This window comes from Tupaia chinensis, unplaced genomic scaffold, assembly GCF_000334495.1.
Source record: "Tupaia chinensis unplaced genomic scaffold, TupChi_1.0 Scaffold149011_1, whole genome shotgun sequence".
NCBI lineage: Eukaryota > Metazoa > Chordata > Mammalia > Scandentia > Tupaiidae > Tupaia > Tupaia belangeri.
In genome coordinates this window covers 866,129-884,149 of record NW_006208857.1, presented here as the reverse complement: position 1 = coordinate 884,149, position 18,021 = coordinate 866,129, and the positions used below count along the sequence as shown (strand labels likewise).

Genomic DNA, 18,021 nt, shown 5'->3' with positions numbered 1-18,021 from the left:
TAGCCATTACTTCATATGCTGGCTCCAACATTTTTTTTTGTAAGAATTATTTTATTTAAATAAATTTTATTTATTTTATTTAAATAAATTTTATTTATTTATTTTATTTCATTTGATCAGAGAGGGAGGGACAGAGTGAGAGACAGAGAGAGCGAGAAAGTGAGAAAGCAAGCCACCAGGTCTGGGACTCAAACTGCAGTTGGCCATGTGGGAGTCCAGCGCCTTAACCACCACGCCATCTGCTGGTCCCCCCGACTTTTTCTTTTTTAATTTGCCAGAGGGTGCACGTATTCACCAGAGACAGAAAGTGAGAGGGAAAGCAAGGAGGCATCCCCCGATGAGGCACGGTCAGGCGATAATCCCTTCTGCATTTCTCCCTCCTTTCGGGATTTTGGACATGCACACACCCACACTCCCACCCCCAGCACGTTTTCTGAGCCGCCAGGTGTGGGACTTAAACCAGATTTGGCTAAAGTTCCTCTGAAGCACTAACCTTTTTTAGATACATTCACATGGTATAGAGTTGTAAATGACTAAAAGGACATGTAATGAGAACTCCATTCCAAAATCTGTGCCGGGTGTGGACGCCTTTGGTTTCTGCTCTAGGGCACGTGCACTCGCCAGACAGAGACAGACAGAAAGTAAGAAATCACTTCCCGGGGGGATGGCCACGGTGCGGGCCCTTCTCCTCTGTTCTCCTCTCGGGATCTTGGGCACGCACACACACACGCCCGGTGTGAGTTTTAAGCCACTGGGTCTGGGATGTGAACCGCGGTCGACTACGTGGGAGTCCAGTGACATGGCCATTACGCTAACTGCTGGTCCCGATAAATTTTTTTTAAAAGAAAAATGTTTGTCACAGGGTGTGTGTGCTCGACAGAGAAGACAGACAGACAGAAGGCAAGAATGACCTTTCTGGGAAAATGGCCACACCTTAATCCCTTCATTCTCCTCTCAGGATTTTGGGCATGCACACACACACACCCTGCATGAGTTTTGAGTTTTAAGTTGTCAGGCTCGGGACTTAAACCACAAGAATTTGAGTAGGAGCCCAGCAACATAACCATTACACCATCTGCTAGACCCCTATTTGCTAAAGTCTTAAATAAGTGTTTAAAATAGGTTTGTGGTTTTAAAGACCTTTTTCAAGTGTTTTGAAGACTGTAGGGGAAAGCCTTGTCACTTCAGAGATAGAAGTGGCCCAGCCGGTGACACAGGAGTAGGATGTCACTGTGCGGCGCAGGTGTGTGTGGGAGGCTCTTAGCTCAGATCCTGGGTCACCTTGAGCGTGCCTGGCGCATCTGATCCCGGAGACTGGGGTGGGACTTGCCGTACCCGGGGCACCCTCCCCGCCCCCGTCAGGTGAAGAGGGAGAACGTTGGAGTCCTTCCTTTAGCAGCACACACACTACTGGGCTTCTTGAGCATGAGAATTGTTCCTTTTCTTCAGGGCATTAGATCCAGGGGCCGATGGGATCACGGAGTAGATTCCCTAGGAGAGGCTGCAGGGACATTCTTCTGGTGCTTAATTAGTAAGCAGCTGGTGTTCTTTCAGGCAGGCCATCACTCTCACTCGAGAAGCCCTCGGCCACTTCCAGGAGGCTGAACCCTTCAGTCACACAGACCCGGAGGAGTCAGAGGAGACCAGATTCCTGAATCTCCTGGGAATTATCTTCAAAGGTAATTAATTCCTTTTCCTTTTTCAAAAAACAAAGTATTTCAACTCGTATTTATTGAGCATTTACTTTATACCAGGTACTGGCCTGGCTAATGGGTTCTGACGCTACGAGAAGCTTGAGGCTTGGCAGTACTTCCGCTCTGGAATGGAGTAGCTCACGGCCCTAGGGCCAAACCACAGGGGTCTTGGGAATCTTTTTTTTTTTTTTTTTGACAGAGAGAGAATTTTGCTATAGGGCGTGTGCACTCATCGGACAGAGTGAGACAGACAGAAAGCGAGAAATCACCCTCCGAGGAAGATGGCCATGCCACAATCCCTTCTCCATTCTCCTCTCAAGATTTGGGCATGCACGCACACTCCCAGTGTGAGTTTTAAGCTACCAAGTCGAGGCTCAAACCACAGTCAGCCATGTGGGAGTCCAGTACCTTAACCACCACGCCACCTCCTTTATTGAGAAAGAAACTGAGGGACCAGCCGTTGGTGTAATGGCTATGTCACTGGACTCCCATGTATTTGACCATGGCTTGAGTCCCGGACCTGGTGGCTTAAACTCACACTGGGCACGTGTGCGTGTGTGCCCAAGATCCTGAGAGGAGAATGGAGGAGAAGGGATTGTGGCGTGGCCATCCCCCTGGGGGGTGATTTCTCACTTTCTGTCTCTGTCTCTCTCTGGCTTTCCGGCAAGCACACGTGCTTGCGCCCTATAGCAAAAACCTCTCAAAAATAAATAAATAAATAAATAAAATACAAAGAAAGAGAAACGGACTGAGATGTTTTTGACTGAGTTCGAATATGCCCTCACCTCGTAGACATACTCAGGGTGTCACAGCCTATGTGCCCTTGAACAGAAGCCGTCCTCTACTTCTCACTGCCAGGCCCAGCCGTTTCCAAGCAGGAGAAGGATCCCCAGGACTCTGCCGGGAACGTGGTGCCTGGAGAGACTGTCTGTAAAGACGAGTCCAGCGTGCCAGAGCCTGAGGGGCCCAGGGGCAAGGATGAGCTGGTGAAGCAGCAGATGCTGGTGCAGTACCTGCAGGACGCCTACTGCTTCTCTCGGAAGATCACGGAGGCCATCGGCCTCATCAGCAGGATGATGTATGAGAACACAACCACAGGTGTGCCGAGGCCCTTCTGTCGGGCCTGGGTGGGACACTCATGACGCCTTGTCACTGCAGAATGGGAAAAGGGGAAAGCCTCATCTTGTCCATATTTCACTGATACTTATCCGTTCCTTTATGAGGGTTGTTCTTAGTTTGCTATGGTGCACATGTGTTTGCTAAAGAGAGACGGGGAGACAGAGGAAGTGAGCCATCATGCCCTGGGGCTGTGGCCACATCGCAGTCTCTTCTCTGTTTTCCTCTCGAAATTTTGGGCACATATGCACACATACCCGGTGTGTTTTTCAAGCACCAGGTCTAGGACTTGAACCCTGTAGTTGGCCATCTGGGATCCAGCTGCTTCAACCTCCACACTACCTGCCGGCCCTATGTGGTCCCTTAAGAGGCAAGAATTTTTTTCTTTTTAAAGAATTATTTAATTTTGTTTATTATTATTATTTTTTAATTTGACCAGAGAGAGAGAAAGTGAGAAAGTAAGCCATCAGTTCTGGGCCTTGAACCGTGGTCAGCCATGTGGGAGTCCAGCACCTTAACCATACCACTTGTTGGCCCCTAAAGGCAGGAATTCTTTGCTTCTTTTTGCATTGTATAGCAATACATTTCTTTTTTTTTTCTTTTTAAGAATTATTTTATTGAACTATTTATTTATTTTAATTTGACCAGAGAGAGAGAAAGTGAGAAAGTAAGCCATCAGGTCTAGACCTTGAACCGTGGTCAGCCATGTGGGAGTCCAGCGCCTTTAACCACATGCCACCTGCTGGCCCCAGCGTATACATTTCAACACATACACTTTCACGATACAGCGTTATGTCGGGCTAGCATCCTCAGGGAAAGTGAGGAAGAGCCCCACTTGCATGCTGCTGCATTCAGAAGGTCCCCCCCAGGTACCTGGGGAGTTTTGCTAAGCAGATGAGTGACACTTGTCTCTGTCCTCAGTTGTGCAGGAGGTGATTGAGTTCTTCGTGACGGTGTTCCAGTTCGGGGTGCCCCAGGCCCTGATTGGGGTGCGCCGCATGCTGCCTCTCATCTGGTCTAAGGAGCCCGGTGTCCGGGAGGCTGTGCTTAATGCCTACCGCCAGCTCTACCTCAGCCCGAAAGGGGACTCCTCCAGGTCGGTGGGTGCCGGTGCCTTTGCTGACTTTCCTGAGGGGGTCTCAGGCCTTTCCCAGTGTCTAAGCTGAGGGGTGGTGTGGCGCGGCCCCCTCCCAGGGACTCTCACCCAGAGCAGGGCGGAGCTGCGTTGCAGCAGAGACGCCCACCCTAAGCAGCTACTCGACACCAGTGGGGAGCCTGAGTAACCTGAGCATCACGTTCAGTGGGCCCGTCTTTAGTGACCCCGGACTCGGCCCTTCCCACAGAGCCAAGGCCCAGACCTTGATTCAGAACCTCAGTTTGCTGCTGGTGGATGCCTCGGTCGGGACCATTCAGTGTCTTGAGGAAATTGTAAGTCTTCTCACTTTCCTTTCTTCCCCCCTCCCCCCACTTTTCTCTCTATTCATTAAATAAGTGTTAGTGAGTGGATGCTGTGTTAGTGAGTGGATGCTGTGTGTTGAACAGTTTACTCAGTCCCACAACGTGTAAGACTCATATTCCCAACTTTTTTGTTTTAGAGAAACATTTTTTTTTTGCTATAGGGCATGTGCACTCGCCAAGAGACAGAAAACGAGAAGTCACCCCCCGGGGGATGGCCTCACCACAATCCTTTCTCCATTCTCCTCTCGGGATCTTGGGCACGCACGCACATATGCCTGGCATGAGGTTTAAGCCACCGGGTCTGGGACTCAAACCGCCATTAACTACTAGGAGTCCAGAGACGTAGCCATTATGCCCTCTCCTGGTCCCCGCGTTCCCCACTGTGAAGGAACCGGCAGTCCGGTTGGTCGTGAGGAGCCACGTCACGGTTTAGCACGTCGGGGACCGGTGGTTGAATGCTAGAACAGTGGCCCAGGTGACTGCAGCAGTACGGCGATGACGATGCGTGTGTGGGATGTAACATACCCCCCTCCTGGCACCTGCTATGGTCACTTGTCAAGCCCTCACAACAACTCCACGAGGTAGTACTGTCTGCATTTCATGAGGATAAGGAACTGGGATAGTTATAGCTAGTCATTAGTGCGACGTTTGAGTTTCAGACTCAGGCATTAAGAGCTCCTGAAACACCCTGTCAATGTCTGTACCTTACTGAGGAGTTCAGAGTAGGCAAGAGGGGTGTTCGAGGTGAGTGGTCCAGGAAAGCTTCCTGTAGGCGGCAGGATGTGGCCGGGTCTGGAGAGATGAGCAGGGTGTAGAGGAAGGCGGGGGAGCATTTCAGACAGAAGCCCGAGAAACCACAGCCCTTGGAGAGTTAGGAAGACTGTTCTGACTCAGCATTGTTACCTGGTAAGGAAACTAAAGATGGGGACGTGCACTGAGCTGCCGAGGGATCCCGATGGTCGAGAGTCCAGGACTTGGGCCTTGGTAGCCGGGGTCCCTCATGTTACAGGGGCAGACCTGCTTGGAAAGTGGGGGTGCCGGCTTCAGCTTCTGCTGGGCAGAGCTCTGCTGCCAACCAGCTTTCCCTTCACTGGGAAAAGGGGAAACCTGGTTGGGGCCGGCAGGTGGCGTGGTGGTTAAGGCTGGACTTCCACATGGCCACCGCAGTTCGACTCCTGGACCTGGCAGCTTGCTTTCTCATTTCCCTTCTCTCTCTTACTCTGTCTTCCTCTCTGGTGAATGCATGTGCACTATAGCAAACAAACAAGCAAATAATAATAAGTAAAATTAAATAATATTTTAGAAAGGAAAAGCGCCTGGTGACGGGGCAACTGGCCCAGGACCTCCTAGGCAAGCTGCTGGGTAGAAACCCCTGCCGTGGCACCAGAGCGTTGTTTCCGAGTGACAGGGCGAAGTGGACATCTGGGGACACTGGACCAGCCGGAGCGTCCAGGCGGGCTGCAGGAGGGAGGACAGGGACTACACTGGAAGGAAACTGGAGGCTGTGTAGACGGTGACAAAGGGCTCTGGGTCTGGGAGAGGAGCTCAGAACTGGACCTAAGGGGAGATTTTTTTTTTTGGAGAGATTTTTTTTCTTATAGGGCACGTGCACTCACCAGAAAGACAGAGAGAGATAGAGAGACAGAAAGCGAGACATCACCCCCAAGGGGGATGGCCACGCCGCAATCCCTTCTCCTCCATTCTCCTCTTGGGATCTCGGGCACGCACACACACATGCCCGGCGTGAGTTTAAGCCACCGGGTCTGGGACTCAAACTACAGTCCACTACATGGGAGTCCAGCGACATAGCCATTACATCAACTGCTGGTCCCAAGAGATTTTTTTATTTTAAGAATTATTTTATTGAATTTTATTTACTTACTTGATTAATTTGTTTTTAACTTGACCAGAAAGGGACAGAGGGAAAATGAGAAAGCAAGCCACCAGGTCCAGGACTCGAACCATGGTCAGCCACGTGGGAGTCCAGCACTTTTAACTACCACACCATCTGCCAGCTCCTCAATTCCATATGTTAATAATATATGCTTCCAATTTTGAGAGGTTTTCACTATAGGGCATGTGCGCTCGCCAGACAGAGAGAGAGAGACATAGAGACGAAAGCGAGAAATCACCCCCCAGGGGGGATGGTCACACCGCAATCCCTTCTCCTCCATTCTCCTCTCGGGATCCTGGGCACGCACACCTTTTTTTTTAAAGAGGTTTTTGCTATAGGGTGTATGTGCTTGCCAGAGAGAGAGAAAGCAAAAAGTCACCCCCTCAGGTGATGGCCACGCCACAGTGCCTTCTCCTCTAGTCTTTCGGGATGTTGGGCACGCACGCATACACAACCAGTGTGAGTTTCAAGCCACGGGGTCCAGGACTCGAACCACAGTCAGCCATGTGGGAGTCCGACACTTTAACCACTATGCCACCTGCTGGCCCTGACAATTTTTTTTTTTAATTTGCCAGAGAGACACAGAGATGGGGAGTGAGAAAGCATCCCCCCACACAGGAGCTTGGTCCCACTCAGTCCGTCTCCTCCCTTTCTCGATCGCATCAGGACTTGGGGCATGCATGTACACACCTAGGATGTTTTTCAATGCTCCAAGGCTGGGATTCAGACCATAGTTGGCCGCCTGGGGTCCAGCTCCCTTAGCCACTATGCTACAGGGCCAGCCTAGAAGACAACTTCTGAGGGGGCCAGCACTTGGTGTGGTGGTTAAGATGCTGGACTCCCACCTGGCTGACCACACTTCGAGTCCTGGATCTGGTGGCTTGCTTTCTCACTTTCTCTTTCTCTGTCTTTCTGGTCAAATTTTAAAAATAATGATAATAAAATTAAATAATAAAATAACTTTCAAGAAAAATATAGGTGAGACTAAGTGAGAAATTCAAAAACATCAGGCGAATGCCTTGGGACCAAGCAGATGGTGTAATGGTTACGTTGCTGGATTCCCATGTGGCTAACCATGGTTTGAGTCCCAGACCTGGCAGCTTAAAGCACGCCGGGCACGTGTGCATGTGTGCCCCAAATCCTGAGGGAAATGGAGGAGAAGGGATTGCTGTGTGGCCACCCCCCGGGGGTGAGTTCTCGCTTTCCGTCTTTGTCTCTCTGGCAAGTGCATGCGCCTGACAGCAAAAATCTGTTAAAAAATAAAAGGTGACTGAAATCTTAAACATACGTAACTAAGAAAGTGCCGGTGCTTCCGGCAGAGTAAGAAAGCAAAGGATGGAGCCGGCCTAGCGGCCAGCCGTCGCTCACCAGGCAGTGCCGGGTCCCTGGGCGGCTATGGGTTTGGGCCTCTGGTTGATGTGTTCGCACCAAGCTCGCACCAGGCGCGTGCCGTGACCCAGGCTAGCTGCGAGAGCTCGGCGTGGGTCACAGCCGAGACCCTGGTAGGGGTGCTTTCTCTCTGGCTGTGGTTCTGGCTGTTACTCTCATGAAAGTAAGAAACTTTAACAAGGCAGAAAGGAACTTAAAAACGCCCCATTTACGGGCGCGTGTGCGTGCGTGCCCAAGATCCCGAGAGGAGAATGGAGGAGAAGGGATTGCGGCATGACCATCCCCCCTGGGGGGTGATTTCTCGCTTTCTGTCTCTTTGTCTCTCTCTGTCTGGCGAGCGCACGCGCCCTACAGCAAAAACCTCTCAAAAAAAAAAAAAATGCCCCATATAGACGTGCGGAGTTTGTGGTAACGGCAGGAAAACCACTAGACACCTCCAGAACGTAGTCGGGGTTCTGAACCTACTTGGAATTTGAAAGGGTCATTTCCTGTATGTCACTTTAACAAATGCAGGTTTGGGACCAGCAGTTAGCGTAATGGCTATGTCACTGGACTCCCATGTAGTTGACCACAGTTCGAGTCCCAGACCCAGTGGCTTAAACTCATGCCGGGTGTGTGCGCGTGCATGCCCAAGATCCCGAGAGGAGAATGGAGGAGAAGGGATTGTGGCGTGGCCATCCCCCCTGGGGGGTGATTTCTCTCTTTCTGTCTCTCTGTCTCTCTGCCTTTCTGGCAAGTGCACATACCCTATAGCAAAAACTTCTCCAAAGAAAATTTAAAAAACGTGCAGGTTTCAAGGCATGCGAGAACGTAGCGGAGAGAGAAGGACCTCCACTTCATACTTGGCGTCTGCCTCTCCCTGCCCCGTGCTGTCACCCACTCCGGGGGCTCAGTGTCAGCTCGAGAACCAGGGAATGGTTCCTTTTGGCCTGAGCCCTTTCTCTTGTCCCCTCAGCTCCGTGAGTTCGTGCAGAAGGATGAGTTGAAACCAGCAGTGACCCAGCTGCTGTGGGAGCGGGCCACCGAGAAGGTCCCCTGCTCTCCCCTGGAGCGCTGTTCCTCTGTCATGCTTCTCGGCATGATGGCACGGTAAGCCTCCGGTCCCTCGGGCAGGGGTGCGAGAGGAAAGGGCCCCAGGAGGAGCCTCTGCAGAGCAGCCGCCTGCCCAGCCGGGCTGGCCTGTGAGCAGGCTACCCACGCGGGAAAGGGAGACGACACCGCCCGGCCTAGGAGATGGGAGGGTCGTCGAGAAGACCCAAGGGCCCGCCCCATCAGAGCCACGCCCTAGTGTGCCAGTGTTCTAGAAGCTTCGTGTTGGGTGCTGGTGCCTGCCCCATTTCACTGTCGCCCACCTGGAGTCTTGCTCACGACTGCCTTTAACTCAGGCTTCCTTCCTCAGAGGAAGACCGGAAATTGTGAGGAGCAACTTAGACACGCTGGTGAGCGCAGGGCTGGACGAGAAGCTCCCGCACGACTACAGGCTGGCCCAGCAGGTGTGCCACGCCATCGCCAACATCTCTGACAGGAGGAAGGTGCGTGGGCTGCTCCGTCCACGCTGCGGAGCTGGCGTTCCTCTTGCCCACCCTCTTCACACGCCCACACTGGCTTTCTCGTCCCCACAGCCTTCTCTGGGCAAACGGCACCCTCCCTTCCGGCTGCCTCAGGAGCACAGGCTGTTTGAGCGACTCCGGGAGATGATCGTCAAAGGTGAGCTATCCAGAAGGCCGTGGGGACCAGCGGGCGGCGTGGCGGCCAAGGCAGCTGGGTCCCACGTAGCTGACCGCACGTTTCAAGTCCCAGATCCAGCGGCTTGAAAATCACGCTGGGCACATGTGCGCGTATGTATGTCCCAAATCCCGAGAGGGAAATGGAGAAGGGATTGCAGCATGACCCTCCCCCATGGAGGTGCTTTGTCATCTTCTCTCTCAGCACACTCCGCACAAGCACACACGCCTCTAGCAAAAAAACGAGGTGGGGGGACGGGGAGTGAGAACAAAACAGAGAGAAAAGGGCCCTTGGCAGGCCTGGCCCTGCTCTCCCGTGAACGCCTCCCTCTCCCGGCAGGCTTCGCCCACCCAGACCCACTCTGGATCCCGCTCAAAGAGGCGGCAGTGGGCCTCATCTACCAGCTGGCCGAGGGCCCCGAGGCGATCTGTGCCCAGATGCTGCAGGGCTGTGCGAAGCAGGCCCTGGAGAAGCTGGAGGAGAGCAGCTCCCAGGAGGACCCGAGTAAGTGGGCGGAGGGGCGCTGGGCCAGTAGGGCGGGTGGCGAGTAAAACCCGGATTCAGGTCGGGTCGGACTTGGTTCTGATCACCTTCCTACACTCCTCCAGAGCAGACGCCCCTGGCACTCCCCACCTTCCTGTTGATGAACCTGCTGTCCCTGGCCGGGGACCTGGCCCTGCAGCAGCTGGTCCACTTGGAACAGGCCGTGAGCGGGGAGCTCTGTCGGCGCCGAGTTCTGCGCGAAGAACGAGAGCACAAGACCAAAGACCCAAAGGAGAAGGTGAGGGGCCGGCAGGCGGCATGGCGGTTAAGGCCCTGGACTCCCACGCGGCCGACCATGGCTCGAGTCCTGGACCTGCTGGCTTGCTTTCTCACGCTCCCTCGCTCCTTCTCTCTCTCTCAGAGGTCAAATTGAATGATAATAAAGTAAAATTAAATAGTTATTAAAAAACAAAAAGGAGGGAACCAGCAGTTAGTGTAATGGCTATGTCGCTGGACTCCCACATAATCGACTGCGGTTCGAGTCCCAGACCTGGTAGCTTAAAACTCATGCTGGGCGCATGTGCATGCGTGCCCAAGATCCCGAGAGGAGAATGGAGAAGGGATTGCGGCGTGACCATCCCCCCCTAGGGGGTGATTTCTCACTTTCTGTCTCTATATCTCTCTCTGTCTGGCGAGCACATGCGCCCTATAGCAAAAATCTCTCCAAAAAAAAAAAAAAACAAGAAGGAGAGGGTGAGCCAAGCCCCGAGGCAGCTGGCTTCCTATGCTGAGCATGTCGCAGATTTGCCTTGCGATCCCACAGTACAGCATTTCCTTTTGGGGATCTGTCTCTCTGCTGTGAAATGAAATGAAGACTCTGTCCCTACTCACTACTGCCCTGGGGAAGATGACTGTGAACAAGACAGCAGCTTACCCAGGACCACGCAGGAAGGAAGGTGTAGACAAGGAGTACGGACTCAGAGACCTCAGCGGCAGCCTTTGTTGGAATTTCACGCCCTTCCCAGCAGCCTTCCAGTCAGGCCTGGGACCTCATGAGACCCTGCGTTCTCTCCACTAGAGGCAGCATAGTCTCGCAGACTATTTAGAATTGTGCCTTGCAGCGTTTGGGCGAGGTCTGACCTTCTCTGGGACCTTGAACCATCGTCTGCCATGATGTGTGTGGCTTTGTGTACACAGGACATGGGGTTTTCAGGAGGGCAGGCCCCAGAGGGCAGGCACTATGCTGAGGAAGCTGGATCCCACACAGCCTATCAGGGTTAGAGTGCCTGCCCCATAGGCTTGAGAAACACACCTGTGCCCAGGATCCTGACAGGATGGAGAACGGGAGGAAAGGGATTGCGGATAACCAGGCATCTTCGAGGGGTGTTTCTCTCTCTCACATGCCTCTGGCATAAAAAATAAAAGGAGATAGGGACCAGCAGTTGGCGTAATAGCTATGTCGCTGGACTCCCACGTAGTCGACCGCGGTTCGAGCCCCGGACCCGGTGGCTTAAACTCACGCCGGGCGTGCGTGTGTGCGTGCCCAAGATCCCGAGAGGAGAATGGAGGAGAAGGGATTGCGGTGTGACCATCCCCCCTGGGGAGTGATTTCTTGCTTTCTGTCTTATCTCTATCTGTCTTTCTGGCAAGCACACACACTCTATAGCAAAAACCTCTCCCAAAAAAAAGAAAGAAAGAAAAAAAAGCATCCCGTGGCAACTTAAAATAAGAAGCCTGAGGAGCCAGCAGGTGGCATGGTGGTTAAGGAGGTGCTGGACTCCCGTACGGTGACTGCAATTCATGTCCGGATATGGCTGCTTGCTTTCTCTTTCTCTTTCTGTCTCTCTGGTCAAATCAAATAATAATAATAAATAAAATTAATAATTTTTTTTTAAAAAGGTCTGGGGACCAGCAGTTAGCATAATGGCTATGTCGCTGGACTCCCACGTAGTCGACCGCGGTTCGAGTCCCGGACCCGGCAGCTTAAACTCACGCCGGGAGCGTGTGCATGCGTGCCCAAGATCCCGAGAGGAGAATGGAGGAGAAGGGATTACGGCGTGACCATCCCCCCTGGGGGGTGATTTCTCGCTTTCTGTCTGTCTCTCTCTGTCTGCCTGGTGAGCGCACACGCCTTATAGCAAAAACCACTCAAAAAAAAAAAAAAGTCTGGTTCTTTCTCCGGTTAACTCAGGAGTCCTCTTTCTTTATAGACACGTCTAGCGGTCCTACGAATGGTTTTAAAGAGTTTGCCTTTCCTCAGGTCTGTTCATGCAAAGCAGAGTCGAGGCTGAAATCAGAAATGTTGACTTTGTCACCCGCAACCCCGCTTCTTTCCCTGCAGAGCGTGAGCTCTGAGACCGCCATGGAGGAGGAGTTGGGGCTGACGGGGGCCACTGCCGATGACACGGAGGCGGAGCTAATCCGTAGCATCTGCGAGATGGAGCTGTTGGACGGTGAGAAACCTTGCCTCTGGCCCTCTTCTGTAACTGAGATCCCCTCTCCCGACCCGGAGTTTCCTTCCCGCAGGCAGACAGTTACTGGCTGCCGTGGTCCCACTGGTGCTCAAAGTCTGCAACAGCCCTGGGCTCTACAGCAACCCGGACCTCTCTGCAGCTGCCTCCCTCGCCCTTGGCAAGTTCTGCATGATCAGGTAGGGCCCGGGGGCCGCTCCCACTGCGTCAGGGCCTAGGGGTGATGTGGCTGCTCTGACGATGCGCTCCTTGTCCCCAGCGCCACTTTCTGTGACTCTCAGCTTCGTCTTCTGTTCACCATGCTGGAAAAGTCTCCACTCCCCATCGTCCGGTCTAACCTCATGGTTGCCACTGGGGACCTGGCCATCCGCTTCCCCAACCTGGTGGACCCCTGGACACCTCACCTGTACGCTCGGTAAGAGGTCCCTCACAGTGCCTCGCGGCCCCCCGAGCTGAGTCTGCTAGGTCAGTGTGGGGATCACTCGTCTTTGCCATTACCCTGGCCTTCTGCTGCGTGTCCAGCACAGACCCCTGGCTAAGGATGCTCCTAGAGAGCTTGAAGCCCCCGTCTAAAGCCTTGGCTACAAGGCCAGCCTCCTCCTGGAACTCCAGCTTTCTCCTAGGTACTCTCTGACTCCTGCAACACTGGAGTGGCTGGCGGGGAGTAATAGATTCTTGAGACAGGTCTTTCCCGCTTGTGTTAGGACAGCGCCTGGGGTCCTGGTTCCAATGACTTGAGATTGCCTTCTAGCCTCCGGGACCCAGCTCAGCAAGTGCGGAAGACAGCGGGGCTGGTGATGACCCACCTCATCCTCAAGGACATGGTGAAGGTGAAAGGGCAGGTGAGCGAGATGGCCGTGCTGCTCATCGACCCCGAGCCTCAGATCGCCGCCCTGGCCAAGAACTTCTTCAACGAGCTTTCCCACAAGGTGAGAGACAGGAGGGCCTGCTGCAGAGGGGCCTGGGAGGTTGCCTCCTCGCTCTACCACGACCTTCTCTCTCACAGGGCAACGCAGTCTACAACCTCCTTCCGGATATCATCAGCCGCCTGTCAGACCCCGAGGGCGGGGTGGAGGAAGAGCCTTTCCACATCATCATGAAGTACAGTTCCCGGGCCTTGTGGGATTTCCGCATAGCCCGGCCAAGGGATTAGACACCCGTGTCTGGATCCCAGCCGTGCTGCTCTTTAGCTGTGTGGCCTTCACCATCAGCTCGCCCTCTGCTGTCTCCTCCACAACATGAGCTGATAACGCCTGCCCCTTAGCTTTTTTTATTTTTTTTTAGACTTACTTATTTAATTTGATTTATTTCTTCATTTATTTATTTTTTTTTTTGAGAGGTTTTCACTATAGGGCGCATGCGCTCACCAGACAGACAGAGAGACAGAGACAGAAAGTGAGAAATCACCCCCTTAGGGGGGTGGTCACGCCACAATCCCTTCTCCTCCATTCTCCTCTCGGGATCTTGGGCACGCACGCACACACGCCCGGCGTGAGTTCTAAGCCACCGGGCCCAGGACGCGAACCGTGGTCGAGAGAGACACAGAGAAAGAGAGAGAGGGAAAGTGAGAAAGGAAACCACCAGGTCCGGGACTCAAACTGTGGTTGGCCATGTGGGAGTGTCCAGTGCCTTCACTACCACGCCACTTGCTGGTCCCTCCCCTTATGCATGGCAGGGCTCACCAGCGCTCAGGGTGTGGGGGTGGGCCTCTGCTGTGAGGGCGGGAGGAGCGGTCAGCAGGTGGGGCCATGGGGGGGCGTCCTCCTAGGGCAGGTTATCTATGGAGGGCTGGTTGAGCTACCCCGAGCAACAGCCCGGCCTCGGCTCCCGTCCTGCAGGCAGCTCCTCTCCTACATCACCAAGGACAAGCAGACCGAGAGCCTGGTGGAGAAGCTGTGTCAGCGCTTCCGCACCGCCCGGTAGGCGCCCTGCCCGCTAGTGACCCCCTCCCGGGAGACCACAGGAGGGGCGCTGCAGCTCACCCAGCCCCTCCCGCCCGCAGAACCGAGCGGCAGTGCCGGGACCTGGCCTTCTGCCTGTCGCAGCTGCCCCTCACAGAGCGAGGCCTCCGCAAGATGCTGGACCATTTCGACTGCTTTGGGGACAAGCTGTCGGATGAGTCCATCTTCAGCACGTTCCTGTTGGTGACGAGCAAACTGTCACGCGGGGCCAAGCCTGAGGGCAAGGTGAGCTGCCCGCTGTCCACGCTGGGTCCACTCTCCCCGCCCGGGGTCCGATCTCTGACACCAAGACCAGACCTTGCTGCCTCTAGTTCCTTTGTGTTTTCTGTTTAGGTTTTTGTCATAGGGTGTGCGCGCTCCAGAGAGTAGAAATCACCACCACCCCTGTCCCCCTCGGGATGGCCATGCGCAATCCTTTATGTTCCTTTTAGGAGTCGGGCACGCACACACACACACACCTGGCGCAATTTTCAAGCTGCTGAGTCCAGGACTCGAACCATGAGCCATATGGGAATCCACTCACACCATCTGCTGGCCCGTTTCTTTCTTTTTAAATAGGCTTGTTTAGAGCCGTTAGATTCAAAGCAAAATTGAGCATAATGTACAGAGAGTTCCCATGTACTCCTGTCCCCCCAGCCTCCCCGACGTGAACACCCTGCAGTAGGTGGCACATTCGTTAGTCAACCACCAGAGGGACACATTTGTCACAACTGGTGGGCCTGCTGTGACAACTGACCAGCGTTGCTCACCTAGGGCCCACCTGTGCGATGACACGGCAGTGTGCGTTCTGTGCCCTAGCAGCCCTGCCGAGCCCCGATCCTGAACACATGCAGCCTTTCCAGGGGCTTCTTTCACTTGGCATGATGCACTGCCTCTGGCCCTGTTTCCTTTTACTCAGAAATAACTATGTTTCCAGGCTGGCTCCTAATCTCCTCTCCCCGCCAGGCTATAATAGATGAATTCGAGAAGAAGCTTCGGGCCTGTCACACCAGAGGGTTGGATGGTGGAGAGGAGGTGGAGACAGCCCAGGGGGCTGGCCTGAGAGCCCCATCAGCCAAGAAACAGCCCACCGGTATGGAGGGGCTGGAGGCCTGCGAGGAGCTGGGAGCTGGGAGGCCTGGGAGGCAGTCAGCTCCCTGCCCTCAGGCACCGCTCACCTGGCTCCTTTCCCTCTCTCCCTGCCTTTCTAGTCTCCAGGCACCAGACTCTGGCTTCTGCACCTTCCGACGATGACTTTGTCACCCCCAAGCCCCGGCGTGCTACTCGCCAGCGCCCGAACACCCAGCAGCGAACTTCCAGAAAGAAACCCAAAGTTGTCTTCTCAAGTGATGAGTCCAGTGAGGACGGTACGTCGCTCTCTCTCCTGGCCTCCTGGCAGGGAGGGGAGGCGTGCTGATGGGGCCTTCGGTTGGGCCCGCCCAGTGACGCGCCAGGGCCCCGCGGTGCCTTCACCCCCGTGCAGTCTGGGCTGCATTTCTGCAGTGCGGCCTGGACTGCCCCACTTGTTCTCAGAGATGAGTTCCCACCAGCTCTGTGACTCACCTTGTTCTTACTCCTCCAATCTGAACAGAGCTCTCGGCAGAGATGACAGAAGACGAGACACCCAAGAAAACCACCCCCATCCGCAGAGCGTCTGCCCGCAGGCACAGGTCCTAGGAAGCCGTGCTGCCCGTCCTCAGCCCTCGGAGCACACCTCGCGGCGCGCCCTCTAATTCCAGCCCCATCCCCCTTGGCTTTTAGCCCACACGTGATGTTTAGGACATCAGGTGTTTCTCTGACACCAGCCTCAGTCCCCCAGGTGAGCTGCTTTCACTTGGCAATAGCCGTCGGCCCCTCTCCTTGTTTTCTAGTGAATAAATGTTTTTATACTTTTAGACATTTTTCCTAAGCTCGTCATTCTTTCACTTTTCACTTTGGCAAGTTATCGGTCCAGAGGGCGTCTCTAGGTCCAGGGTGAACAGCCCCCTTCTCTACCCCTCATGCTGTGCAGGGTCTCCACGGCCCCCCTGGAGGATCAGGCAGGTCTGGGCTCCAGATGAGGGCCCTCCCCCCGGGGCACCTGCCTGCCAGAGGCCAGTGAATTTCTTGCCACCACAACCTGGGTGGGGTGGGGAGGAGAGGTACCAGCATCTTGGGGGCAGAGGCCAGGGATGGTGCGACACACCCGGAGTGGACAGGGCAGCCCCAGCGAGGAGCCACGAAGTCCATGGGGCCGAGGGTGAGAAGCCTGTTGAGACCAAGGGCAGGTGTTGTCCACCTGGCCCCACCCCATTTGCAGTCTGCAATCCCAGCCAGGGACGGTCATGACCCGAGTCTCCCCCAGCTCTGGGGAAGGAGGCAGGCCTGGCCCCCTGCTGTGCTACCAGGTCTGCAGGAGGTTGAGCCCCGCCGGGAGGCAGGGTGGCTCCCTGAAGCCTGGTGCCCAGGTTTTCTCTGCTGAGTCACCTGGAGCAGGAGGGGGTAAAGCCTCCTCCATGACACAGGATGTTGGCGTTGCCATGACAACAGCACTGCGTCAGCAGCCAGCAGCCATCAGTGCCCGTGGGCACCAGTGCACTGGCTCGCCTTCAACGTTTTCCTTTTTTTTTCTTCTTTCAGCGGAAGACAGTAAGGAAAACAGACGAGCATCAGGCCAAAGGGGAAATGGTACCCGAGAATCATTCTCTGGGCAGTGCAGGAGCATGGCAGGCTAGGAAAGGGTTAACCAGGGTGGAGCTGAGGACGCCTCCTACCCTACCACTCCTCTCCTGTTAGGTCCCCTCTTGCCCTGCTCCGCTGGTCGTGAAAAGCCTGGCACCAACCATGCAGATGGCTGCCAGACATGGGCACTGCCTTGGCTCTGGATCCCCAAAGAGGGAGGGCAGTCCCAGAAGGGGAAGCAACTGGGGCTGGAGTCGGGGTGCCGGGCAACGTGCTCCCTGCCTTTTAAGCAAAGGTTATCACCAGGCCGGCTAAACTTAGCTACAGCTTTTCAGCTAGAAGGGCAGGGGGCTGGTCTCAGGTTTCGCTGGGCCAGCAAAGGGGCCCTGGGGTCCCCCGCCCCTGCACCTGCTGATGGCTTCGGCCATCCCACCCTGCCCCAGTAAGCCCTCAATCAAGCGCGCGGAACCGGCCCTTCCTCCATCCTGGCTCTAACACCTGACCTGGCTCAGGCCCTCCGCCCCCAGCCCCAAGAGGAGACTGGCTCCTACCCGGGACCTCCGTGTGGCAGGGAGACGGCCGTCCCCGTGTGTGCCCGAGGCCTTTTCTCCCACTCTTCTCCCCCTTCTGGGCTTGCCCTGCCCCCTACACCCCCAGGGTGCAGTTAGTGAAAGGGAGTCCCTGGCTCCGGGGCTGGGCCGCACGTCCCAGCATGGGGAGGGACTTCCGCCCTCACGTCCCTCTCCGCCCTAGGCTAGCGGCGATGAATAGGGCACTGTCTCCCAGCATGGGCGGCACAGCCTCGAACTCCCACGAGAGACCTTGTGGGAGGCACCTGGGCCTCCCCCCAGTGGGGGAACCGTGGTGCTGGGGCCCCGGGGAGAGCAGCTGGTGCACACAGGCCCGCTCTGCCCCAGTGATCTGGTCCCCAGGCTTCCCCGGCTGCAGGACAGCGTGACCTTCCGTGCACAAGCCTCCTCAACCTCCTTCCAATCTAGGCCCCCGGCCCAGAGAGGCGGGAGCCCGAGACCTGGAGGGCCCGCGGGAGGGACACAGGCCCCTCCGGGGTCTTTTCGGGTCTTTTCTTCGCTGGCGGTGCCCGTGTTACTACCGAGGAGCCTGGAGCAGACGGACCCCCACTTTCCGCCTGCGGCAGGCAGACAGGGGGGGGGGGCGGCGCGCGGCGGCGC

The 18,021-nt window shown here is 55.2% G+C and overlaps 2 protein-coding genes across 2 annotated transcripts in view; both read left to right on the top strand.

The window, feature by feature from the left end:
- The window catches only part of NCAPD2 (non-SMC condensin I complex subunit D2), a 36,698-nt gene extending 20,633 nt beyond the window's left edge, over positions 1-16,065 (top strand). The window contains exons 15-33 of the mRNA XM_027769220.1: positions 1,555-1,679; positions 2,553-2,792; positions 3,732-3,906; positions 4,154-4,238; positions 8,507-8,640; positions 8,951-9,083; positions 9,174-9,258; positions 9,616-9,780; positions 9,885-10,057; positions 12,101-12,212; positions 12,286-12,409; positions 12,490-12,645; positions 12,982-13,159; positions 13,237-13,331; positions 14,069-14,149; positions 14,233-14,416; positions 15,137-15,263; positions 15,382-15,537; positions 15,762-16,065. Of these exons, the coding sequence (XP_027625021.1) occupies positions 1,555-1,679; positions 2,553-2,792; positions 3,732-3,906; positions 4,154-4,238; positions 8,507-8,640; positions 8,951-9,083; positions 9,174-9,258; positions 9,616-9,780; positions 9,885-10,057; positions 12,101-12,212; positions 12,286-12,409; positions 12,490-12,645; positions 12,982-13,159; positions 13,237-13,331; positions 14,069-14,149; positions 14,233-14,416; positions 15,137-15,263; positions 15,382-15,537; positions 15,762-15,847 (2,614 nt within the window). The 3' untranslated portion in view covers positions 15,848-16,065. The remainder of the gene's footprint in view (positions 1-1,554; positions 1,680-2,552; positions 2,793-3,731; positions 3,907-4,153; positions 4,239-8,506; positions 8,641-8,950; positions 9,084-9,173; positions 9,259-9,615; positions 9,781-9,884; positions 10,058-12,100; positions 12,213-12,285; positions 12,410-12,489; positions 12,646-12,981; positions 13,160-13,236; positions 13,332-14,068; positions 14,150-14,232; positions 14,417-15,136; positions 15,264-15,381; positions 15,538-15,761) is intronic.
- Positions 16,066-16,494: 429 nt separating this feature from the next.
- Positions 16,495-18,021, top strand: part of GAPDH (glyceraldehyde-3-phosphate dehydrogenase) — a 6,435-nt gene continuing 4,908 nt past the window's right edge. Inside the window, exons 1-2 of the mRNA XM_006170849.1 lie at positions 16,495-16,557; positions 16,790-16,837. Of these exons, the coding sequence (XP_006170911.1) occupies positions 16,495-16,557; positions 16,790-16,837 (111 nt within the window). The remainder of the gene's footprint in view (positions 16,558-16,789; positions 16,838-18,021) is intronic.